The sequence below is a fragment of the Cucurbita moschata genome, unplaced genomic scaffold (genome assembly GCF_002738365.1).
Source record: "Cucurbita moschata cultivar Rifu unplaced genomic scaffold, Cmos_1.0 Cmo_Scf00047, whole genome shotgun sequence".
NCBI classification, from domain to species: domain Eukaryota; kingdom Viridiplantae; phylum Streptophyta; class Magnoliopsida; order Cucurbitales; family Cucurbitaceae; genus Cucurbita; species Cucurbita moschata.
This window is the reverse complement of record NW_019268563.1, coordinates 1,069,078-1,095,968: the sequence shown is the minus strand read 5'-3', so window position 1 is coordinate 1,095,968 and position 26,891 is coordinate 1,069,078. Positions and strand designations below refer to the sequence as shown.

At 35.3% G+C, this 26,891-nt stretch overlaps 1 protein-coding gene and 5 non-coding genes across 6 annotated transcripts; 5 read left to right on the top strand and 1 right to left on the bottom strand.

Moving 5' to 3' along the window:
- Positions 1–80, top strand: TRNAL-UAG. Its single transcript has one exon. It is a non-coding gene; the product is annotated as a tRNA-Leu (tRNA).
- A 91-nt stretch (positions 81–171) lies between these two features.
- Positions 172–251, top strand: TRNAL-UAG. Its single transcript has one exon. It is a non-coding gene; the product is annotated as a tRNA-Leu (tRNA).
- Positions 252–483: 232 nt separating this feature from the next.
- Positions 484–563, top strand: TRNAL-UAG. The gene has a single exon. It is a non-coding gene; the product is annotated as a tRNA-Leu (tRNA).
- A 75-nt stretch (positions 564–638) lies between these two features.
- On the top strand, positions 639–718 carry TRNAL-UAG. Its single transcript has one exon. It is a non-coding gene; the product is annotated as a tRNA-Leu (tRNA).
- Positions 719–809: 91 nt separating this feature from the next.
- On the top strand, positions 810–889 carry TRNAL-UAG. The gene has a single exon. It is a non-coding gene; the product is annotated as a tRNA-Leu (tRNA).
- Positions 890–18,748: 17,859 nt separating this feature from the next.
- Positions 18,749–25,299, bottom strand: LOC111434895 (small GTPase LIP1-like). Its single transcript, XM_023072226.1, has 7 exons — positions 24,839–25,299; positions 22,115–22,206; positions 21,888–22,029; positions 20,485–20,789; positions 20,062–20,115; positions 19,826–19,956; positions 18,749–19,165 (listed from the first exon to the last, which is right to left on the bottom strand). Exons 1-7 carry the CDS (start codon positions 24,927–24,929, stop codon positions 18,970–18,972), a joined length of 1,011 nt encoding a protein of 336 aa, XP_022927994.1. The 5' UTR covers positions 24,930–25,299; the 3' UTR covers positions 18,749–18,969.
- Between the last annotated feature and the right edge of the window lie 1,592 nt (positions 25,300–26,891).

Genomic DNA, 26,891 nt, shown 5'->3' with positions numbered 1-26,891 from the left:
GACAATTTGGCCGAGTGGTCTAAGGCGCCAGATTTAGGCTCTGGTCCGAAAGGGCGTGGGTTCAAATCCCACAGTTGTCATGATCTATTATTTTCTATGTCCATATCTTAAAAAGGTATATGTCTATATCTCGATTTGTTGAATAAGTAAATTATTTGTGTCTTATAGTATGACAATTTGGCCGAGTGGTCTAAGGCGCCAGATTTAGGCTCTGGTCCGAAAGGGCGTGGGTTCAAATCCCACAATTGTCATGATCTATTTTCTATGTCCATATCTTAAACAGGTATATGTCCATATCTCGATTTGTTGAATAAGTAAATTATTTGTGTCTTATAGTTTGACAATTTGGAAGGTGCCAGATTTAGGCTCTGGTCCGAAAGGGCGTGGGTTCAAATCCCACAGTTGCCATGATCTATTATTTTCTATGTCCATATCTGATTTCTTGATTTGTTGAATAAGTAAATTATTTGTGTTTTATAGTATGACAATTTGACCGAGTGGTCTAAGGCGCCAGATTTAGGCTCTGGTCTAAAAGGGCGTGGGTTCAAATCCCATAGTTGTCATGATCTATTATTTTCTATGTCCATATCTGATTTCTTGATTTGTTGAATAAGTAAATTATTTGTGTCTTATCGTATGACAATTTGGACGAGTGGTCTAAGGCGCCAGATTTAGGCTCTGGTCCGAAAGGGCGTGGGTTCAAATCCCACAGTTGTCATGATTTATTATTTTCTATGTCCATATCTTAAACAGGTATATGTCCATATCTCGATTTGTTGAATAAGTAAATTATTTGTGTCTTATAGTATGACAATTTGGCCGAGTGGTCTAAGGCACTAGATTTAGGCTCTGGTTTGAAAGGGCGTGGGTTCAAATCCCACAGTTGTCATGATCTATTATTTTCTATATCCATATCTTAAACAAGTATATGCATATAATTTTTTGATTTCTCGATTTGTTGAATAAGTAAATTATTTGTGTCTTATCGATTTGTTGATCTATTATTTTCTATATCCATATCTTAAACAAGTATATGCATATAATTTTTTGATTTCTCGATTTGTTGAATAAGTAAATTATTTGTGTCTTATCGATTTGTTGAATAAGTAAATTATTTGTGTCTTATTGTATGACAATTTGTTCGAGTGGTCTAAGGCGCTAGTAAATTATTTGTGTCTTATTGTATGACAATTTGTTCGAGTGGTCTAAGGCGCTAGATTTAGGCTCTGGTCTGAAAGGGCGTGGGTTCAAATCCCATAGTTGTCATTAATGATCTATGAAGTATGCCTTATCGTAGGATCTTTTAGACCCAACCTAACCGTCATTAATGATCTATGAATTATGCCTTATTGTAGGATCTTTTTGACCCAACCTAACCCTGGATTTGGAGTTACTGTCTCAATCTTAGAACAAATCTTCAAGTTGTTGAGTAATATCTAACGATACTGATTAAATAACATCTTGAAAGTCTTCAAGTTGTTGAGTAATATCTAACGATACTGATTAAATAACATCTTGAAAGTCTTCAAGTTGTTGAGTAATATCTAACGATACTAATTAAATAACATCTTGAAAGTTAGTACCATTTTAGGATTGTTTAGAGGAAGTATAACCTGTCTCAATCTTAGAACAAATCTTCAAGTTGTTGAGTAATATCTAACCTGTCTCAATCTTAGAACAAATCTTCAAGTTGTTGAGTAATATCTAACGATACTGATTAAATAACATCTTGAAAGTTAGTACCATTTTAGGATTGTTTAGAGGAAGTATACTATAACTTCAAATATTATCCAACGATACTGATTAAATAACATCTTGAAAGTTAGTACCATTTTAGGATTGTTTAGAGGAAGTATATTATAACTTCAAATATTTTACTTACATTGAAAAATAATTATTCTCGCATGAAATTGGTGGAGCTTGAGGAAATGGATTTGGAGTTACCTGTCTCAATCTTAGAACAAATCTCCAAATCTTCAAGTTGTTGAGTAATATCTAACGATACTGATTTTCTACTTATCCAATTTTGCAGTATCTACTTATCCAATTTTGTGTGCATATCAGAGCTTCCACTGTTTTAGGTGTCAAGGAACTCCTTAAAAGAATCAAGTATATTCCCACCCGTACTAAATGCTGATTCAGAAGATACAGTCAACACTCGAATAGCCAAAACATCTTGGACAATTTTCGATAAAACTCTATGTTTAAACTCATTTGGTTTCCACCATGCCATAATATCAAAATTATCATCAAGTTCTTCACTATGGTCAGATAAATATCGATCCACATCATTCTCTAACTCGAGTGAATTTTGCTCTTTTCTTCTTCGTTTGTATCTTGATAATACTAATATTGAACCACTCAAATTCACTTTATCAATTGTGTCCATCTCCATACTCATGGACTAAGGAGTGAGTCTTTATTCATTCAGATTGATGATGATCTTGAGCATTATCATAAAACTTATAATAATCATACAAACGAATTAAATAATTATTTATGTCATCCACCATCACTTTAGCCATAACATCTTCTTAAATATTCGAAAAGCAAAATGATATGGAATCCAATTTGTAACGAGGATCGAGTACCACTGCTATGAATATCAACTTATTAATTCTTTCCACTGAGCCCTAATATTTGTCATACTTAACTTTCATACTGGAACTCATGTTACTTAAAACAGAGTTCGCATTTGTACTCCACTATATTAAAAGTTCTCGAATACCCAAAGCTCATGAAAATAAGAATTAGAAGTCACATCTAAAGAATCACTTATCTTCGTAGTGACATCATAGAAAACCTTCAAAAACTTTACAAACACTGCAACATTTTTCCAATCATCAATGGTTGGTGGCCCTGTTCTTTTGTTTCCATGATCCCCTTTTTGAAGTAATTAACATAATCTAATTCTTCTTCCTCTAATACTTTGAAAACTTTTTCAAATTTCAAGGCATGATCAAACATCAAATAAGTGGAATTCCATCGAGTCGCCACATCCAAACAAACAAGTGTTTTACATTTAATTTTTTCTTGTTCAACACGATCTTTAAATTTTGTCAATCTCTTGGGGGATGATCTTACATATATCACGACATTACGAACACTAGAAATGGAGTCATGTATTTCTTTAAGCCCTTCATTCACAATCAAATTAATTATGTGAGCACAACACCTCATGTGTAATATTTCTCATCTAAGACAAGTGAATTCCAACTTCTAAGCCTTCTCATAATATATGAAATAGCTAAATCATTGAAACTTGCATTATCAATTATGATAGAGAAAACCTTATCGATTCTCCATTCCAATAAACAACTCTAATAATCTTGCCAATAGTCTCTCTCTTGTGGTTAGCAACTCGACAAAAGTTGTGAATTCTTTTATGCAAATTCCATTATGAATCAATAAAATGTACGATGATTACCATATAATTAATGTTTTACAACGAAGTCCATGTGTCAGTGGTAAGATAACCCCTTGGAATGACGGACTAAAAAATCTTTCAACTCCTACTTCTTCTAGATAGATAAAGCTGAAATATATCTCTAGCAATGGTTACTTTTGACGGAAGGTCAAACTTAGGACATGCAATACTACAAAACAATTTGAAACCCTCATTCTCTACAAATTTAAATGGCAACTCCTTCATAATTATCATCTTGATACATGCTGCTCTACATCTTGTTTGACTAAATAATGAAGTAACAATATTACTACCACTCTTTCTATCTATTGAACGTTGAAAACTTAGAGTGGTTTGTCCTTTGTTCTCCACTTTATATGTGTACTTTCTACACTGATTTCTTAAGTACTTCCATAACTTGCTAGTTCCACAGGAATTAGTATCACAAGCATACTCCTTAGTTCAATAGTTGCACTTGCACCTCTTATTATTGTTCTCTAATCTTGTAAAGTGATCCCACACGGTTGATTTACTGGGTTTCTTCTTAAATTTAGATTGTGCAGCCAATGGTGGCTTCGATGCATTATAATTACTAGAGCTACTTGTGTAGAAAATAAATTTGCTCTGATACTAATTTGTTGAAATTAAAAGCCGCTTTTGTTGAAATTAAAAGCTGCTTCGATACCAACTTAGATACCAACTTGTAGAAAATAGACACTCGCTCTGAAACTAACTCGTTTAGATAATTCTCATGAAAGTGTCGAGAGGGGAGAGACAAGGAGACAAAGAATTCTCAAAAGTATTTTTCTATTACACTGTATTTTAACTCAAACAAGTTTGATGTTTTTCTTATTTTGCTCTCTTGCTGCTCTCTCTTGTTCTCTACTACTTGCTCTCGCTGTTTTTCTTATTTTGCTCTCTTGCTGCTCTCTCTTGTTCTCTACTACTTGCTCTCGCTGTTTTTCTTTGCTACTCTCTCTTGTTCTCTACTACTTGTTCTCTGCTATTACATTCTATTACACTGTACTTTAACTCAAACAAGTTTGTTGTTTTTCTTCTTTTGCTCTCTTGTTGCTCTCTCTTGTTCTCTACTACTTGCTTTTCTTCTTTTGCTCTCTTGCTGCTCTCTCTTGTTCTCTACTACTTGTTCTCGCTGTTTTTCTTCTTTTGCTCTCTTGCTGCTCTCTCTTGTTCTCTACTACTTGCTCTCTGTTATTACATTCTATTACACTGTACTTTAACTCAAACAAATTTGCTGTTTTTCTTCTTTTACTCTCTTGCTGTCTCTACTACTTGCTCTCTGCTATTACATTGAGAAGTAAAGGCCTATTTATAAATTTTTCTCACGCTAAAAATGGTCATAACTATCACACGTTTTCTTCCTTAATTTCTCACCATAAGCTCAACTTTCCTAAAATCCATTTGGCTTGTGACCGAAATTAAAACAAAAAATAATAACAACTTTTTCACTCTCTCTCATTTAAGTTTACTTCTTTTTTCTCTCTCTCTCTCGTTTAAATTTATTTTTCAACAAAACTCCCCCCATAAACTTAAATGTTCTATTCAATGATTCCACCTGCGCCGTTTTCGTTTTCTTGATCTCAGTCATGGTTTTTTCAATTTTCTTTTCTTTTCCTCGAGCAGCAAAATAGGGTTGTCCTTCTCTGATGAGACTTCATTTGGATCTTCTCGAGAGCCGCCCATCTGAGACTCCAACTCTTCATTTCTCCAGTTCTTAGCCACGCTTGACTCAGACTTCATGGCTTCGTTTAGTTTACTCAATTCCCTTCGTAAGTCCACAGCAACTTTTACAGCTAGCATTCTTGTTTCCTCCAGTTTGGTTTTATCACGAGTGAGTGTCTCAATCGTGTGTCGTAAATTCATTGCCTTCTATTGGACTTGATTCAGGTTCACGTCGAGTGAGTTTCTCTGTTGAGTCAGCATCTTTATATCTTTCTTCTCCCTCAATAGCTCGTCCACTAGAACCTCAATCTTCATGTACAGGCCTTTCTCTTTCTCCATTTCTTCTTTAACTTTCTTCGTAAGATCAGAGATTATCTTCTCATTCTTTTCTCTCATGTTTTAGACAGAAGGAACTCTTACTCAACCCAGCCATTTCTTTATTTAATCTTTCAACTTTTGTTTCGAGCTCTTTCTTTTCTTCTTCAATTTTCATCCTCATTCTTCTTTCTTCCTCGAATTTCCTTTCCGACCATTGGAGCTCTCTCTCTTTGAGCACGGGCTCTCTGTTATTCGATTGTTCATCTTTCTTTGATTTTCTCATCTCCGATACCACGATTTTACCAAATCCCCTGCGTATAACCTCATTTCCAACAGTTTCTACCACTCAAGACTATCGCCATCATCTTTCGCGCCGCCGTCTCCTTTTAGGTTCGGCTCTTCGTTTTGGGCCATCAAAAGAAGGCCTCCGTTTGTTGCGTCATCCAAGGCTAGGTTGATAGTTTCTTCCACCTTTTCTTCGGCTCGACAATCTCTTGCATAGTGACCCCTTCTGCCACAATTGTAACATTTTTCCGAGTTACAATTATTTGCATAGTGACCATATTTCTGACATTTAAAGCACTGGATGTTGGAATTGTATCCTTGATCACGCCCTTGATTTCGTTCTCTTCCACGCCAATCTGCTTGGCTCGACAGTCTCTTCTCCTAGTAGTTTTCTTCGTAAGTGTTGCCTTAACCACCTCGACCATTCCCGTGACTTCCACGATCTCTACCTCTAAAATTTTGAGAGTAGAGTGCCTTTTCATTCTTTATCGATGCCTTTGTCTGAAGCGCTTGATCGAGTGGCTCCTCCTTCTTTTCTTGCGTTGCTCGTGTGCCTCGAGAGAACCGGCAAGCTCATCGATTGTGAACTTCGTCAGGTCCTTCGACTCTTCTATGCCACATACGACATTCTCAAAGTTGTCCATTAACGACCTCAAGATTTTCTCTACAACCCGCGTCTCGGGTAACATTTCTCCATTTCGATTTAGTTGATTCGCCACGGTTTATACACGTGTAATATAGTCAGATACATTTTCTGACTCCTTCATCTTCATGCTCTCCAACTTGCTATGCAGAGTCTAGAGGCGCACCTGCTTAACTCGGTCAGTTCTTTTGAACATCTTTTCTAGAGTGTCCCACGTTTCTTTTGAAGTAGTTGCCCTTGCAATCTTCTCAAACCCGACTCGTCAACAGCCCGAAACAGCATGTATAATGTTGCCTTATCCTTTGACCGCAATTCCTTTAGCGCCTTGTTTTGCGCTGCCGTATAACCCGTGGTATCCTTCGATTCTTCAAAACCTTCTTCGACCACCTCCCATGCGTCTTGCGAACCGAGAAGAGCATTTGGATGCTCTAATTCTCGTAGTTCATCTTCGTCAATCGTGGTAGCAACATTTGTCCCATCATGTTCGCCATTGTCTCTGATACCAATTTGTAGAAAATAAATTTTCTCTATACCAATTTGTTGAAATTAAAACCCGCTCCGATACCAACTTGTAGAAAATAGACACTCGCTCTGAAACTAACTCGTTTAGATAATTCTCACGAAACTGTAAAGGGGGTGTCGAGAGGGGAGAGACAAGGAGACAGAGAATTCTCAAAAACCTTTTTCTATTACACACTAATACTTTAACTCAAACAAGTTTGTTGTTTTTCTTCTTTTGCTCTCTTGCTGCTGCTCTCTACTTGCTCTCTACTATTACATTTAGAAGTAAAGCCTATTTATAAATTTTTTAACCGTAAAAATGGCCATAACTATCCCACGTTTTATTTGTTAGTTTTCTCACCTATAAGCTCTCCTTTCCTAAGACTTTGGACTGAATTTAAACAAAAAAAAATAATAATAATAATAATAATAACAGCTGATTCTCTCTCATTTAAGTTTAGGTTTTTTCTTTTCTCTCTTAGTTTATTTTCCAACAACTTTACAGTTGCACTATCCTTTTCCATCTATGAAAAAAAAAAGTAAAATAGATTCAAACATTTAAACCCAATATAAATAATTACCATAGGATGCATTAAAGTTAAAATATACAATCAGTCTTTGCATGTGATATAACAAAAAGAGAAAAAGCTTATCCGTTATGGCGCTCCAAGAGACTAAAGAGAGAAAGACGGCGCGCGAGAGAGAAACAAGACAAAGAATGCGAGAGAATGCTATTGAGATCAAATTTCTTGTGAGAGACTAAGTGTTGAGAGAGATTTGTATTTTGATGTGAGAAAAGAGAGAAAAAGGCAGTGAGGTGAGGCTGTGCTGAGAGAGTAAGACAAAAGCTTGTATGCTGATAGAGAAGGAGAGAGAGAAGAGGTTGAGAGTAGAGGGCGCAGAGAGAGACGGATGAGAGCAAAGAGGGAGGGTGCCTAGGACGTAGAGAAGATAGCAGGGAGGGAGAGAGAGATGAGTTATTTTAAATTTATTCACACCAATTAAGTAATTATTGAGTTTTAAAGTGTCTTGGGCTTTGGTGAGAGACAAGACAAGACTGTAGATTGGGCTTTGACTTTGGGAGGGGTTGGGTCAATTTCTTTTTTTTTTTTTTTTCATATTTTCGGGTTGGGCCGGGTTAACCCAATCATTTTTTTTTTTGGAACTGAACCCAGCCCAAATTAGATCTGGTTCAAAAAAATGGACCCAACCCAAACTCGAAAACCAACACAACCCAGCTAACCCTTATATTTCGGGTTTGGTCGGGTTGGGTTCTCGGGTTTCCGGGTTGGGTGTACACCCCTAGTTCAAATCCCACAGTAGTATATGCATATAATTTTTTTCTTTGTTCTAGCCGGTAGGTATGTAAATTATCGATTTCTCGATTTGTTAAATAAGTAAATTATTTGTGTCTTATAGTATGACAATTTGACCGAGTGGTCTAAGGTGTTAGATTTAGGCTTTGGTCCAAAAGGGTGTGAGTTCAAATCCCACAGTTGTCATTAATTGATGATCTATAATTTTCTATGCTCAAATCTTAAACACAATTTTTTGCTTTTTGTTTTCGGTTTGTTGAATAAGTAAATTCTTTGTGTCTTATTGTATGATAATTTGGCCGAGTGGTCTAAGGCACCAAATTTACACTCTGGTTTGAAAGGGCATAAGTTCAAATCCCAAAATTGCCATTTGTGGCCATATCTTAAACAAGTACATGCATATAATTTTTTGCTTTGTTCTCTCGGTTTGTTGAATAAGTAAATTATTTGTGTCTTATAATATGACAATTTGGCCGAGTGGTCTAAGACCTAAATCTCATTAATCCATATCTTAAACAAGTATATGCATATAATTTTTTTGCTACTGATTGATGTCTCGGTTTGTTGAATAAGTAAATTATTTGTGTGGTCTAAGGCGCCAGATTTAGGCTCTGGTCTGAACGGGCGTAGGTTCAAATTCCACAGTTGTCATTAATGATATATATTTTTCTATGCCCATATCTTAAACAAGTATATGCATATAATTTTTTTGCTTTGTTCTAGCTCTTGGTTAAGTAAATTATCTATTTTTCGGTTTGTTGAATAAGTAAATAATTTGTTTTTTTTTAATTGTATGATAATTTGTTTGTCTGGTCTAAGATGCTAGATTTAGGCTCTGGTTTGATATGATGTGGGTTCAAATCCCATAGTTGTCATTATTTATCGATTCCTCCTTTATTAAGCAAATAAATTCTCTGTAAGATACTTTGGCTTGAGTTGCATAAGTAAGTTATTGATTCCTCTGTTTTTTTTAGCAAGCAAGTTGTTTGTATGTTAGATTTATGCTTTGGTTCAATAGGTTGTGGGTTCTAATTCCATAATTCTCATTATTAATTATTTTCTGTGCCCACATTCTAAACAAATATAAGCATATAAGTGGTCTAAAGCTTTAGATTTTGGTTGAGTTTAAATCCTATAATTACCATTATCAATAATTTTCTATGCTCATATTTAAAAAAAAAATAATATGTATGTAATTTTTTGCTTTGGACTAGTTCTTGGATATGTAAATTATCATAATTAAGTATGGTAAGTAAATGCACTCGTTGTTGGATAAGTATGCTAATTGTTGAGTAAGTAAAGTCAATTGTCGTCTAGATAGGATAGTAAGTGTGAATGCAGATTAGAGATTGAAGTTCTAATACTGTCATTTAGATCTTGTTGACTTTACATACATCGTCTATCCTTCTTTATCTTAACTTTGTGTAGAGTAACCATAGGTGATGATTTCCATCAAACACCTAGAAATTAATTCAATAAACTTTTATGTTAGTTGATATGTCGATATCTTTCTTATTGTCGGGGAACTTAACTTGGTTACTTGTTGTAGATTATAGTGAGGTGGAGCCAAAATAAAGTCAAATTTTCTTGTGCAGAATTTAGTATATGAACCCACCTACAGGTTTGAAATTTATTTTGGACCTGAAAGTGGACAGAATATAATATACAACAAAGAGACTGATATGAACCAAACCATCAATCATGCAATATAAACTTCAAGTAAGATGTGAAGAAAATGTTGTTCAAATTATCACAAAATGTTGCAATACGTATCATATTAGAGAGAATCAAACTTCATTTATTCTTAGATGGTTGCAATTTTTTTATGGATGATAATTTAGTGCTATGGTATTCCATTAATATATTTTAAGACTTTTTATTTACTCTAAGGATACATTTACACGCTAATTATGATTATAATATAGGAAAGTTACCAACTCTTGGAATGCCTCAGGGAAGGTTATAAGTTTTCATTTTGAGAATATATAAAGTTATGCATGTTATTTTTGTGAAGAGAATTTGGTATCAAAATGAAAATGTAGCCTAAATCATGGTTGAATACCTTAGCACCCGGAGCCATTGATTCTTAGAATAATCTAGCTTAGAATCTTTTTATCAAGTATTTTTCACCCACTAGAAATGCACAGTTGAGAAGAGAAATGGTTGCTTTTCAACCGTTTTTATTATCTACGTAGTGACATCATAAAAGACCTTTAAAAACTTTACCGACACTTCAACATTTTTCCAATCATCAATGGTTTGAGGTCATATTCTTTTTTTTCCATGATCCCCTTCATTGAAGTACTCAACATAATCTAATTTTTCTTCCTCGGATACTTTGAAGGCTTTCTTAAATTTCAAGGCATGATCCAGCATCAAATAAGTGAAATTTCATCGAGTCGCCACGTACAAACAAACAAGTGCTTTGCATTCAATTTTTTTTGTTCAACATAATCTTTTAATTTTGTCAATCTCTTGGGGATGATCTAACATACCTCTCCATATTGCGAATACTAGAAATGGAGTCATGCATTTCTTTAAATCTTTCATTCACAATCAAGTTAATTACGTGGGCACAACACCTCAGATCTAATATTTCTCCATCTAAGACAAGCGAATTCCAACTTCTAAGCCTCTCATAATATACGAAATAGTATATCATTAGAACTTGCATTATCAACTGTGATCTAGAATCTTATTGATTCCTCATTCCAATAAACAACTCTCAGTAATCTTGCCAATAGTCTCTCCCTTAAGGTTAGCAATTTGAGAGAATTCTTTTATGCAAATTTTATTGTGGATCAATAAAATGTGTAGTGATTACATGTAATTAATGTTTTGCAACGAAGTCCATGTATCAATGGTAAGACAAATCCTCTTGGAATGACTAACTAAAAAATATTGAACTTCTTTTTTCTTCTCAATAGAGCTGAAGTATCTTTCTAGCAATGTTAACTCTGAGGGTCAAACTGAGGACGTGCAGTACTATAAAATAATCTGGAATTCTCATTCTTTACCAATTTAAATGAAACTCATCCATAATTATCATTTTGGCACATGGTGCTCTACACGACTAAATAATGAATAATGAAGTAATAATATTACTACCACCACCCTTCCCATCTATTGAAGGTTGAAAACTTAGGGTGATTTGTACTCTGTCTCCCGCCTTATATGAGTACTTTCTACACTGATTTTTTAAATGTATAACGTGCTAGTTCCACAAGAATTAGTATTACAAGCATACTCTTTGTACACGGTTGATTTACTAGGTTTCTTCTTCCTAAATTCAGATTGTGCAAGTAATAGTGGATTCGATACATTATAATTACTAGAGCTACTAAAACTATTATGATTCAACCCAATATGAAGAATTACTATAAGATGCATCAAAGTCCACAAAGTTAAAATAAACAATATCATGATTCAATGCAATGTAGACCAATGTAAAATAAAGATAAAATAAAATAAGATTTGAGACCATCAACCCACAAAATATTATGATTTGGTGGCTAAATCTACCTGTTAAGCATTTGTCTAATGGAAAGAACATGAACTCTCACTTCTCAACATCTAATCACAACACAAACTATCAACAATAATAATTTTCTTATTCTAGTGTACAAATTTTAATAAAAACATTTTAGCTCATCTTTTTTAGTAATTTTTAATCAACAATTTGGCTGAAATTTGATGCAAGTTTGAGAGCATGGGTAATATCTGGACGCGTAATGATCAAGTACTGAAGGGCGCCAACAAGAGATCGATAGAGAGTAAGATTAGAGAAAGGAGAATCAACAGTCAGATGTTGAGAAACAACTATGGGGGTTTGGACTGGTTTTCTATCGAGCAACTGAGCATGAGTAAGAATATCTCGAGCATATTTTACTGAATAATAATGAGACCATCAGAAGTGGGTGAAGCTTCAAGACCAAGAAAGTAAGTGAGAGAACCCAAATCCTTGGTAGCAAACTCAGAATGAAGTGTGAGAAGAAATGAGTTAAAACACTGAAACCAGGCGCAAAAACCTTGCTTTAAACCATAAAGGGTTTTCTTTAATAGACATACATAAGTGAGAAATCGAGAATCAATATACCTAGGAGGTTGTTCCATATGAACATATTCAATAAGCGTGCAATTGAGGAAAATATTTTTTACATCAAGTTATAGGTCATTTATTTGTGACATTAAGAGAAAGCACAACACGGACAATAGTAGCTTTGACAATCGGACTGAAAGTGTCAGTGTAGTCGAGACCAGGAACCTATTATAACATTTGGTAGCAAGACGAGCCTTGAAAAGCTCGACAGATTCATCAGGCAAATATTTAATGCGAAACATCCATTTAGATTCCACGATGTTGGTGTTGGCAGGGCGAGGAACCAAAGTCCAAGTGTCATTTTGTTGCAAAGCTCGAATTTCTTCATCCATGGCCGCAACCCAAGTAGGATTCTTAGCCACAAATTTGAATCCTCTTGTGATATGAACCAAGAGACATCATTCATACAATATACTTCAATGAAGATGTGAAGAAAATGTTGTCAAAATTATCAAAAGAGGTTGCAATTCATGTCACATTGAAGAGGAATGAAGTTTGATGGTTATAAATTTTGGGTGAGTTACAATTTAGAGTAATTTAGAGTTATTGTATTTTAAGACATTTACATTTACATAATGGCTAATTATGGCCATTAAGTATGAATGTTACAACTTTTGGAATGCCTTTAATAGTTCATTTTGAGGCTATATAAAGCCATGTATGTTAGATTTGTAAGTAGACTTGGAAAATATAGTAAAAGAAGCATTTGTGCTTTTTTTAGCCAATGGCTAAGTTTATTTGCAACTCTATGTAGTTTAGGTTGCATGTAGAATCATTCAAGCTAGACATGATCAATCTTGCTTGTGGAGTGATTCGAATCTCAATCAAGCGTTCTTCTTGCCTTGAGATATTCGATCAACAAGGTAATCCGAATCTTATTCCCCTTGTAGTTGATTCCTTATCATATCATCTTGGCTCAGTGGATGCAAGGAGAGCAGAAAGAAATCCAGATGAGCCCAAAATACCAAGATTTACTGGATGATGAGTCTCGAAGATACCAGCTTTGGCTCGTGCGATCATAAGATGAGAGCCCAAAGAAGAACAGGAATCAACATCAGGTTCAATAGAGGCTAGATCAAAAGTCGAGGGTTGCAAGGAGGAACCTGCAAGAGAAGTATCAATCTGCACATACTCATCCACAAGGTCAGAGCAAATATCACACGGAGATGAGCTAGATCGAGGAATGTGCAGTGAAGAAGTGGTAGAGGAGATGAATCAATATGGTAAAGATGCGGTTCCAAGAAATTCGAAATATGAAGAGAGGAAAGAAGTTGTGCCTGGGAGCTAGGGACAGCAGGAAAATGAGTTTCATCAAATTGAGCGTGGCGGGTGATGTAGGTTAGTGGTGGTGGGATCAAGACAACGAAATTGTTTATGGGAGGGACTATAACCCAAAAAATGGAAGGAATGTTGTGGGGAGAAAGCTTGTTAGGCATATAATCACGCAAGTAAGGATAAACAAGACAACCAAATAGATGAAAATTGTCATAATACAGAGAGTAGATGTAGAGGAGTTCAAAAGGTGACTTACCTCCAAGAAGTGGAGTAGGCAACCAGTTGATACTATAAGCTGCAGTGTTGAAGGCGTCAACCTAGAAATGAGGGGAAAGATGAGAGTTCAAGAAAAGGGTCAAGCCAGTCTCAGTCACATAACGATGTTTTCTCTCACCACAGCTATTTTGAGCAGGTTTAGATGGACAAAAGAGTTGATGGTGGATGTTAGAAGTATGTAAGTGAGTTTTGAAACAAGTGCTAGTAAATTCGGCACCTCCATCGCTTTGAAAAACCATGATACGAGTTGAATATTGATTTTCCACAAAATTTTGAAATTGAAGAAAAATATTAAAGAAATCAAATTTAAATTTTTAAGGGTAAAGCCAAGTGAATCGAGAATAATCCTCCATAAGAATAACATAGTAAAGAAAACTCCAATTGGATTTGATGGGGGAAGAACCCTAAAGATCACAATGAATAAGATCTAACACATGAGACGACCTACGTTCAATGCGGGAATAAGGCAATAGATGATTTTTCACAAGCTGATAGGTACTACAGAGTGATGGAGGAGGTAATAAAGATGTAAGAGAAAGATAACCTTTTTTATTTTTATTTTTTAAATAACATAGTAATTCACATGACCCAAGCGAGCATGCCATAAATCATATGAGGCACGTAAAGATTTGTTTCTAACAACATAAATAAAGGTAGAGTTACCACGCTCTAGCACATATAGCCCTCCATTTCTTTTATCGGTTGCCACCACCCTCCATGTTTGACGATTCTAGATAGTAAGAAGATTATTAGTAAATGTAACGAAGAGAGAAAAATCAAATGTTAATTTACTAATTGAAAGAAGATTTTTAGTGAGATGAGGGACAACCAAGACATCTAATAAGTAAATATTTTGAACAAGAGAAAGAGTACCAGTGTGGGTAATGGGTAGGGATGCATCGTTTCCTATGATCACAAAGTTCTTACCAGTGTAATATTTAGACTGATCCAAAATAGATGGGTCAACAGTCATATGGCCTGAAGCCCTAGTGTCCAAAAACTAATAAGCAGCCTCGAGTTTAGAAATAGAATAGGACGTGTTGAAGGCTTCAGTAAGGTAAGCACGAGCAAATCAGGCTAAACGTACCGTTGGTTGCAGCGTCAACATAATGGCCCTCCATGCGGCATATTTGGCAGCGAGGTGGTCGACAACTCTGACCTGAGTGGGTTTGTCCTCGGTTGGAAGAGTTGATGTTGTGGGAATGAGAACGACCTCGTTGGTTGCTAAAGGAAGCAGTGTGGCTTCCATGAGTGTGACCACAATTATTGGTTATGAATGTCGTAGGAGTGGAGTCAAAAGACTCAAAGGAGAGCTGGAACAACTCAAAACTTCTAGTTATAGAGACTAAATCTGCAAAACAGGGGAGAGGGGTGAGAACCATCTGAGTAGTATAAAAAGTTGAAACATCAGTGCTGAGTCCACGAAGAAACTAGTGCACTTTATCAATGTCATCGACGGGTCCGCCAATGGCATGAAGTTGGTCACATATTGTTTTGAAGGTATGGGCATACTCAGCAACAGGTTTGGTGTTGCATTTCATCAGCTGCAAGTCCTTCTTGAGTCTTAGTTCACAGACATTCAAATGATAGCTAAAAGTAGTTTCCAACGCGAGCCAAACGTCACGTGTAGTGGAGAGATCAACGAAGACGACAATGACTTCCTCGGTGAGAGAGGAGATTAGGAGATAGAAAAGCCGTTGACTAGCTGCTTTCCACGCCAAATATTTGGTGTTGAGTGTTGAGAAAGTTTCTGGTTCAAAGTGATGTAGTGGAATCCTAGTTCTATCAACAAAACCTAGCATGTCTTGGCTCTCAAGGAGAGGGAGAAGTTGCCTTTTTCAAAGAAGATAATTGGAGGAAGAGAGTTTGATGGTGATCATATGGATTAGAGTGTTGAAAGGAATAAGATGAGAAGAGGATTCAGAAGCCATAGAGAAGAAAGATCAGGGTTGCTAAACCGAAGCGACTTTGATATTATGAGAATATTACCACCATACTTAAATGGAGGTGAAAGTTCTCTATTTATAATCATCTACCGAATCAAATAAATTACAAAATATATGAAAAGAGCAATAAATAGGGAGAGTAATAATGGATACAAGATATTTGCTTGTAATAAAAGGGAAAATATGATATCCAGATATTTGCGTATAATAAAGGGTCAAATAGGGTACTAGTAAATTGTAATGAAAGGCTAAATAACATACAAGATATTTGCATATAATAAAGGGTCAAATATGATACATATGTTAAACCATAATTTAAGGATAAATATCTTTAACAACTCTGTCAATCAAGGCAAAGTCTCTCACCACTCAAGATGAGGAATCATGAGATTGTGTTATACTGAATGTTGGGTTTTATGTCCTAAAACTCATTGTTTGTAAACAAAAACATATTCGGTTTTCAATAAGGTTATTATTGATGTTTATTCAGTAAAGATTGTGATTGAATAAAGTGAATGTTACGATCATTAATCTAAATCCAATAAATCAAGAATACTCTGGCTATAGTATGATTACTTGAACTATATGTAGAGACATAAGAGTGGATCAAGTTTAAGTATATAGTCAAAATGATCTATAGTACAGGAATAAGACTGAATACCTTATTCTAGGGACTCTATGGATGCGGTCCACTTTTGTATATGATATAAACAATGTGATCACTAAATTGTACATGTGGAGACATGTGAGTGGGGGCGTCCTATGCAATGAGTATTGCATAAGATCGGACCATGAAGAAAATCACTCTCACTTTATAATGCCATTTATTGTTGAGACTGATTTTTTCATTCGATGACCTAGGTAACTTGATCTTAATCCTGAGCTAACTATGAACTCCTGATTATTCAAAATTATCCTTAGATTTGCATGGGTGAGAGTGGCCCGAGTTCGCCGACTCAATAAGCTTCCCATTTTAGGGGTAAGACTGGGTGAATAGCTAGGGACATAGGGTGTAAGATGGAATTCACTCCTGCCCGTTTTTAGGGATAGTAGAGAGGTTGTTCCCTTAAGTACTGACTCCAAGTCTTGGACAAGGGACCCCACCCTCTCATTAGCCCGAGAGGGATTCGGTTCGGTGGTTGGACCACAAACCAATTGTTTATTAGAGAATCAGTGGGACTTAAGAAACAAGAAGGAACTTTAGGGGGTAAAACGGTAAATTGACCCAGCTCTAGTTACGAACAACCTGTGAGGATCGACCTACTAATCATGGTTATATCAAATGGATAGAAATATATCTATAGTGAGGGAAGTGCAACTACTAGGCTATAGTGGAGTGTCCTAGTAGTTAACGAATGTTGGTTAACAAGGTTAATGAGTTTAGCTGATTAATCTCGGATCGTTGGAGCCCATGATCTGTAGATCCATTAGGTCCATCTACTAGCTCATATCGGACTAAACCTTAGAACAATGTGACGAATGAGTTCGAAGTGTTCAAATTCAAATTAGAGAATACACCTTAAATATATATGATATATTTAACCGCATTTTGTTTTAATTATAAATTAAACAAAAAGAGAGAATTTGAGATATTTACCTAAGATTTAAATATTTTAATTGTGAATAGGGATTCATAAGATTTAAATATTTTAATTGTGAACCGGGATTCATAATCAATATGTGCCCAAATTAATTAAGATTGACATTTTATTTAATATTAAATATTAATTAAATTGTTTAATTAATCATTTAATATTATTTTGATTTGAAATTAATTATTTAAATTAATGGTTGAATTAAAATAAAGAAAGTCAATGACTTCATAGAAAAATTTGTGTTTGAATGAGTAGAATATTGAGTGTCAATATATCTTTAACCAAACTTACATATTTACCACATAATCCCACGAATTTGAGTGGAATTTTGAGTGTCAAAATTTGGTAATCTCAAATTTGCATGAACACGCAAATATGACTCTCTATAAATAGAGTGATCGAGGTACATGGAAAGTTTAGTTGAAAAACTTTGAGAAAATCTTTCAAAACTGTCCTTACATATACTAAATTCTTATCAAGTTTAGTCACCGCCAGATTCCACAATCTCGTTCTAACCCCAATATTTCAAAGCAAAAAAATCATTTTCATACACAAACGTGTCAAAATAATGATTAAATAAACCAAACAAACATAATAAGTCTTAGTTTCAAATTTTTGCGAAACTATCTAAATTAAATTGTAAATAATAATAAATTTTTCATGGGCTTTTCTTGAGCAGATTATGAAACCAATGTCATATGCCACAATTTGTCGACTAATGTTATTCAATATTCATTAGAAAATTTAGTGAATCAATTTATCGGACCAATTTGTGTTATAATGTGATAACAATTTGGTCGAGTGGTCCAAGATGTCAGATTGGAATTGTCAACTTATTAATAATTATTTGTTATTGAATTTTTTTTTATATCAACATTCATACATTTCGTTTTTTCTAGTCGGATGACACTTCGAGGAGGCATTCACAGTGGGAAAAATAATAGATTTTTCTTAGTATAATTGAGTTATATTTTAGTATTAAATTTCAATCGAAACGTCAATATTTTTATCAATATTTTTGTGTCTCTTAATGTAACATCGACATTTCCCGTTATATCATTAAGAAATTTATACAACATTAAAAAAAAAAAAAAAAAAAAAAAAAACAACAGAATGTCACAAAATAAAATATAATATAAATAATAAAAATATTGACCTATTTAAAGATGCAAAAGAATTATTTATTAATTAAAATAATTTTAAAAATATTTTCTATAACTTTTCTAGAAATAAAATCCATAGAACTTTGATTGATTATCAAAGTCTAAATTTAAAACCTTGGTCTAAATGATTATAGCCTTGGTCTAAATTGTCGAAAATTAGAACATGTAAGATCTAGAGTTGGAAAGAAATCTTAACGTCAGTCCAACCATAATAAAAGCAGATCTTATTCTAATATTCTATGTGCAGATAATAAATGCAATTTTCTCACGGAAAGAATGGGCTCTAGTTGTTTTATAGCATCTCATTAAACATGCTACGAATCAAGCACCAATTACAGAGACGGATTCCTTGAGACATGAAAGAATTAATGAACTGATTTTATATCAACCAAACTGAACACAACTCATACCGATAGTATGCCACGGACATTGCTATCGCCCAAGCTCGTTACTGATCGGTTGATCATACGTTAATGTCCGAGCGCTTTGATCTGGTGGAATTGTTGATATCCTGGGAGGCTGAATGAGCAAATTTTGGAAGGCTGTAGTTCTCTGAGGCTGAAAATGGCTGCTGGGGATAAAGCGTCGGAGGTGGAGTAAGATTGCGTTGTGCCGGGAGCGGAGGACGCGTGTTGTACTTGTATGTTTCGCTGCTTACACTGCAATTAGTTCAGACCAGTACAATAAGCTAATGTAATATAAGTAAAGGAAGAAGAGATCTTATGGAATCACATATGAATTTGCATATACGTCTAAAGTCTACTTTCAGCAATTTTGATCATTAACCATATAATAGTTAAATAAGATTCACATATAGAAACCTCCTTTTCCTTCTTTGAAGCACCAAGAAATTTCTGATACAAAGTTGAAACTCAGGGCTACTAGTTTCATACTAAATACTCATGTTCGAGAACGAGTTTTGTCTGGGCTAATCCACTCTCTAAAATTACGAAATAAAACCTACAACTGGTTGAGAGTAGATTTCTAAGCAACATTTCTCGCTTCAACCTACAAAAATTTTCCTTCGGAACTATATGTCGTAGTCGAGATATAAGCAGAAACATAAACTAATGTACATCTAATCAATCAGATGTAATCATTATGGTGTCGACATAGCAAGTTTATTGTAATGCATACAGAGATAAAAGATAATTTGCTAAACCAGACAAGAACCTTACTAACAAACAGTGTAGGAACTATCTTGATATTAGATAAACGTCCTGTCATTAACATGAAAGCCTAACATTTAAAAGAGGAAAAAACAGTTGCAATTTTTAGCCCAAGGGGGAAGAACAGAAGCATTTTTCTTCAGAAAGTACCTTGCACGACTGTAGGACTGATCCTCGTCACGGGTAGTGTCATCTAGGCGTTGTACAGATTTTGGAACTGGAGAAATGGACCAAGTGTTTGTTGCAGGCAAACTATCTGGGAAATATCTTCTCCTGATGAGCTGGAAAAAGAGAATCAACACATTGGATAGTATGGGGAGAGAAAGGGGCTGTCATTTACAGGTAAAAGAAGAGCAGCACACGAGATCATAGGAATAGAAACTGACCGTGCGAAAAAATTTGATCACAGCTTCCTTGTCGTATCTCGCCTTTTTGGCAGCCTATGTACAGAATATCCCCATAAGACTAACGAAAATTGAAATGGTAGTGCAACATTCGCAGCTTCAGAAGTCGTATTTTTCAATACAATCAAAAAGAATTGGGTGCTATTTTCTACAAGGGCATTCATTGTCTAAGCTCACGGAAGTTAGATTAGTTATTTTATGTTGTTATACCAAACGATTTCTTCTCTCAAATAATCCCACACTTTTCAACAGCACAAAGTACTGGTTTGCTCCAAAAAGTTGGGGGAAATAGGGAAGTATAAAAGAATTCAAAGCTATTACTAACAATCGACAAGCTAAATAAAATATTATTGATCGATTTAGATACGATGTTGAGAAATGTGATGGATAAACTACAGTTCTTACAGCAAGAAGTCCTCCACCACCAGGGAAACTTTCAGTTAATGGAATTTCCTCACTAAAGGAAAGCAGACCCTGCTTCTCAACCCACTGGCGAGCAGCATCAACTAGATTACCACTGCTTTCTCCTGTACCCTCTTTAGCAGCAATATCTGCTTTGTTACCTATAACAATATATGGTACGGGAAGGCCACCAGGGCCTCCAGATACTAAGGGAGCTGAAAATGTCCCAATGGTTGCAATCTCTACTGCCCACTTCTGTAGGCTTGATTTTGTTCTTTTCTGGGAAAGATCATGAACAAAAATAACGCCTGTATACACAATTTAAGCATGAACTGAAATAAAATACATATTAAACTTCGGAAAAATAAGAAATTTAAGGGAAAATGAAAAAAACAAAGGGAGAAAAGCCAAGCCCCAAACATTTTGCAAATGGCATCAAGAGAACTTAAATGGATGTATAAGAAGGGACATCAAATTTTCACCATGAACGAGGTACGAAGTGATAAAAATACCCAAATGACCTTTCCTTTAAATTTGTTGAAGACTCAAATGTTTATCTCAAGCCATAAATTCTAAAAGAAAGCTCTCAAAAATTGAACAAGACGTTCCTCTCTTTTAAAAGGGTGGCCGCCAAAAATTGAAGATTAGAGCCACCTGCTGACAAAGGTAAGTGAAGAAAGAAGTTCCAAAATTTTCCAGCAAAGCAGAAAGTTTTAAAAATTTATCCTTGGAATCCAAATCCATGTTACATGAGAGCATTATTTAAAAGAAAGGCCCTTTTAAATAAGGACAGGAGTGCTAACACTTTAATGGGCGTGTTCAACAAGAATCACCTTCTTCAGATACTTCAATACTTGCTACCCAAATTGAGTTGGTGATAAAAGAGACCCTAAGGCCTGGGCCAAGGCACTAGGCACAACTCTAGCACCCGTGCCTTCCAGTGAAGCCCAAAGGTACTCTAATTAAAAAGCACAAAAAGTTTTCTAATCCTAAATGCAAAAACCCTTGTATTTAGGGTTTTCCTTTTCATATCCAGCACAACAACACATTACATTACCACAAGTCTGCTATTTCTCTACCATTTCTCCATGATTCTTCTCCTCCTCCAAACCTTCTATCATGTAGAGAAAGTTAGTACCTTGTTTATCTTCTAAGTTTTATATGCCTCACAAAATATTGGGTATTTGATATGGCCTAACTAATACCTTAGAAAGTTAAGAACCTTCAGAAATATGCCACAGACACGAGGATAAACCTCCCAATAGTACCAGTACATTGTCCATGGTTAGTGTTTATATGAAATTTAGGCAACATGCTGAAGAATAAGTCGCATTCATATAAGTTGAAATTTCTTTAACTAACATATTAAGAATAAATATGAAAAACTGACAGGTATGAGGTCTTACCATTAATCTGAGAATAGAAAAGAGAGCGACAGTCTTTGTAGCGCTCATGCCCTGAGACATCCCAAAGTTCAACAAAAAAATCTCTCTCGGAATCACCATTTATGCTACTTGAAGAGCTACCAGCATTTCCATAAGTGATATGCTATCAAAATAATAAATAGTACACTTGATAAGTAGTGAACTTCCAAGAAGAATTGGTGTCATTAGAGACAGAAGGTGAGTCTTACCTTAACTCCAACTGCACAGCCAATCGTTTGAGAAGGACAAGAAATCGAAGAACCATTTACAATTAGATGAACAAGAGAAGTTTTCCCCACACCTAGAAAAACATTGAAATTTAATTTATGCAGAGAAATATGGCTGGAAATTTAGGTGTGCACTGAACTAACTAATAGAAAAATACTTTACAAAATTTTTATTATTTTATTATTATTATTATCATTATTTTTAAAGAGGAACATAAATCAATTACGAGTAATAGATTTTTTTTCTTTTTTTTTTTTTTTTAATAAGAAACATAAATAAAGTACAAAGTAATGGACTGTTTTCAGAGAAGCCCCAATCTAAGCCCCAATAATGAAATCCAACTTTATCTATTTTTTTAAAGTCACCAACCAATTACGGGCAACAAACTTTTTTAAAAATACAGGCATACATAAATTAGTATTTATGGTATCCAAGATACAAGCACAGCCAGTCATGTTGACCCTTTAGTTCAGAGAAGCCCTAATCCAAGCACCAATTATCATCTATCAAATCATAGTATTTCCAAGAAAGATAAAGGTATTTCATCAATCTACTAGTCAGAATGCTTCCCAACAAATGACATTGTTGAACAAAAGAAACAATCTACTAAATGTTGCCCGTGCTATTATGTTTTCTATGCATATTCCTACCTATTTGTGGGGACCACCTTCCTCACAGCAGATTATCTCATAAATCGAATGTCAGGTAGCATTTTGGATTTCAAAACTCCTCTTTAAAAATTTCTTCCCCGCAGCCCGCTTGTATTTTGATTTGCCGATAAAAGTTTTTGGCTGCACAACTTATGTTCATTTTCCTAGTCTTTCTCAGTCTAAACTCAATCGTGAGCAGTTAAATGTGTTTCTCTAGGGTTTGCCTCCACCAAAAAGGAGTATAGGTGTTTTGATCCCCTCACCCAAAAAAATAGTTTGAAAGTCCAGAAGTTCTGTTTTTAGAAAAAGCATCCTTTATTCAGCTCAAATTCTCTACAGGGAGAGATCTCCAACTTAGAAGATAATCTTTTAGAAACTTCTCCACTACCTAATATCATCTGTCTTGAGATTGCTAGTCCGTCTGAGGAATAGAGATCAGACAATGGACTTGTCACATACAGAATAGAGATCAGACAATGGACTTGTCACATAGCCAATCTAATGCTTCGACGGACGATACGAATGATACTAAGGGAAGATTAGCTATCTCACTGGAGACAATAAGGCACCCAACAAGGATGATCCTTTGTTTGCTAGTTGGGATGCTGAAAAACTCTACGGTTGACTTAGTTGGTGAACTCTATGATTGAGGAGAGCAGTTGTAACTAGATATGTTATTGCACTGCAAAGGAACTATGGGATAGTGTTACCCGAACATGTTCCAACTTGCAAAATCAATCATAGGTTTTTGAGTTGAATCTCAAATTGGATGACATTCGACAAGGAAGAGATACAATTGCATAATACTTTTACTTTTTGAAAAATATTTGGCAAGATCTAGATTTATTTGATACTTATGAATGAGAGTCAACTACGGATAAAACTCACTACCAGAAAGTTGTGGAGGATGGTCGTAGTTACAAGTACCTTGTTAGCCTCAATGTTGAGTTCAATGAGGTTAGACGTAGAATCCTCGTAAAAATCCTCTTCTATTTATTTATGTAATTTTTTCTGAAGTTCGCAGAAAAGAGAGTCCTCGTGTAATGTTACACACGATAAGAAAACCATAGGTTCAGTTGAGAAGTCTGCTTAGGTAGCTGAGGCTATTGCAAATAAGGCTTCTACAAATACTTAGTCAAACAAAAAACTTGGGTACGGTGTGACCACTAATATAAACCCCGCCACACTCATAAAACCTGTTGGAAAATCCAAGGGAAGCTTGCAAATTGGAAGAACCGTAAGCAAGGTGAAATGTGTACAAATTAGTCTTCCCATACCAATCTAGTTAACTTTGGCCTTTTCAGTAAAGAGCAAATTGACTCAAATCCTGAAACTACTAAAAGCCACTTCGTCATCTAGTAATCCTAGGGATTCCTTGACACAAACAAGTAATTATCCTCCAGCCTTCTCTTGCATTAATTCATCCCCGTAGATTACAGACTCTAGAGCTACAGACCATACGACTAATTCCTCTCGCCTCTTAGACTCATATTCTCCTTTGTATTACACTGAAAAAAATTTAAATTGCCAATGGCAGTTTCACTTCTATTGTAGAAAAAGGAAGTATTTGATTGCTTTACAATATGTTCTTCATGTTCCGAAATTAGCCTATAATTCCTTATTTGTCAATAAAATTTCCAAGAATGCTAAGTGTCGTGTTCTTTTCTTTGTAACTTATTGTATCTTTTAAGATCATGACTTGAGGAGATGATTGAGCATGCTATCAGTCAAGTTCCCATTTAAATATGGACAACTCCAAAGAAGCCCAATTAACCATCCAAGTAACTCTATGAAGAGGATCAAAATCACAATCTCCACCATTACGCACAATAAAATCCGAACTCCGCTATGGAAATAACTAACTGCCCACCTAGATAGCTAGACAGAGAATATGGCAAACAAAAACAGAGGATACTCCCAGTTAACATAACATTTCAGTGGAGCTACCATAAACAAAAAACTGAGTAGAAAAGTACGAAGCATTCAATCACAAAACGCAGAAGAAAAGAAACTAGAATGATTAAAAAGGAAAAAAAAAAAAAACATATATATCACCTGAGTCGCCAACCACAAACACTCGCACCTGCCCACAGAGAGGACCGCCATTCAGTTCTTTGTGCTCCCAATCACGGTCCTTCCAGAACATGTTTTCTTCCAGACCTTATAAACCGTATACACCTCCGAAGACGAATTTAGTATTCAAGTACCGTCAAACTGACTTAATCTCCAAGAAGAACAATTCCTCAGCAGAAGCACCTCCAAGTTTAATCTGAAATCCATATTACATGAGAACTAAATACAGATCAAAGCTGAAACCGGAGAACCTATGTCCAATCATCTCTCAACAGAATCGTAGTAGCTTCAAGAGGCGAGAGTGTGAAAGTTCGAGAGCGATGAAAATGAAGCGAGGATTAGCGATCTGGGGGAATGGGCATGCAAGTGAGATTGGTGCGTGAGAGAGAGCCGAAAGAGAATAACAGTGATAATCACCGCGCGCGCAAGAGAGACGAAATGAAACCGACGAAGGGCATTGGTGAATGTCCGTTTACAAAACGACGCTTTATTTTTCCTTTCTTTTGGGGAAAAAAACAAAAAAAAATTATATCCTTAAAGCTTGGATTTGATTATCATTTAGTTTTTTTTTTTTTTTTAATTTTTGAAAAATTAATAATCTCCTAATATATATATATATATAATATTCATGTGCCACATCATTTTTAAGACAAAGGGCACTTACACAGAGTGCGGTGGCATCGCAAATAGAGACTGTGGCACGTGCATAGCGTAGACTCATATTTAAATTCCTAGTCTTGAGTTAAAATAAGTTGTTTTGCATTTTCATTGTTTTATATTATTTTGTATTTGTTTTTATTCTCTAAAATTCAGTATATTCGTATTAATACGATGACTGGAAATATATATATATATATATATATATATATATATATATATATATATATATATATATATATATATATATATAGATATAGATATATATATATATATATAGTAATTAATCCATTCTAGATCCACTCTTGTGCGATTCACACCAACCTACTCAATGTCCTTGCACGAGCTCGTATACATATAGCAACCTGTTTTTCGAGGGACTCAAGCCACATGCCATTACTCACTAATGTGAAAATAAATAAAAATGTATAATATTTAAAACATTTAAGCATGTACCGTATATATCTGAAATTTAATTAAAATAGTAATAAAAAAATTATTTTATAAAAGATAAACTGAGACTACCAAAATACAATATTTCAAGTTTAAAATATTTAAAATATACGAAATACAGAAATTAAAAGACAGGTATAAAATAAAATATAGACTCGAATATGACGTGATTCTCTGTAGTCAATAGTCCATATGCGCATTTGCCTCGGTCGCAACATTACTCCAACTGAAAAGAAAATTGAAGAAGTAAATATACACAATAAACAGCTTGTTGGTAGTTCACATATCGTTCTTATATTCTATGAAATAAATTTTGTTTGTTTCTTGTCTTATTTTAGTTAGTTCTTAAGACTAAGTTCTTTCTAGGCTAAACTGTGGGTCAGTTCGTTCCACCTAAGATCAACTTATAATAATTTAGCAGAACTCATTTGGACACACGGTGGACCATTACATGTAACGGCCCAGATCTACTGCTAGTAGATATTGTCCTCTTTGGGTTTTCCCTTTCGGGCTTCCCCTCAAGGCTTTAAAATCACAATCTTCCTCCCTTCGGGGCCCAGCGTCCTCGCTGGCACTCTTTCCTTCCTCCAATCAATGTGGGACCACCCCCAAATCCACCCCCTTTGAGGCCCAGCGTCTTTACTGGCACACCGCCTCGTGTCTACCCCCCCTTTGGGGAACAGCGAGAAGGTTGACACATCGTTCGGTGTCTGGCTCTGATACCATTTGTAACGGTCCAGATCCACCGTCAGCAGATATTGTCCTCTTTGGGCTTTCCCTTTCATACATCCCCTCAAGGCTTTAAAACGCATCTACTAGGGGAAGATTTCCACACCCTTATAAATGGTGGGTTGTTCTCCTCCCCAACCAATGTGGGACATCACACTACCGCTCGTGACACGTTCATTAAAGGAATTCTAACTAG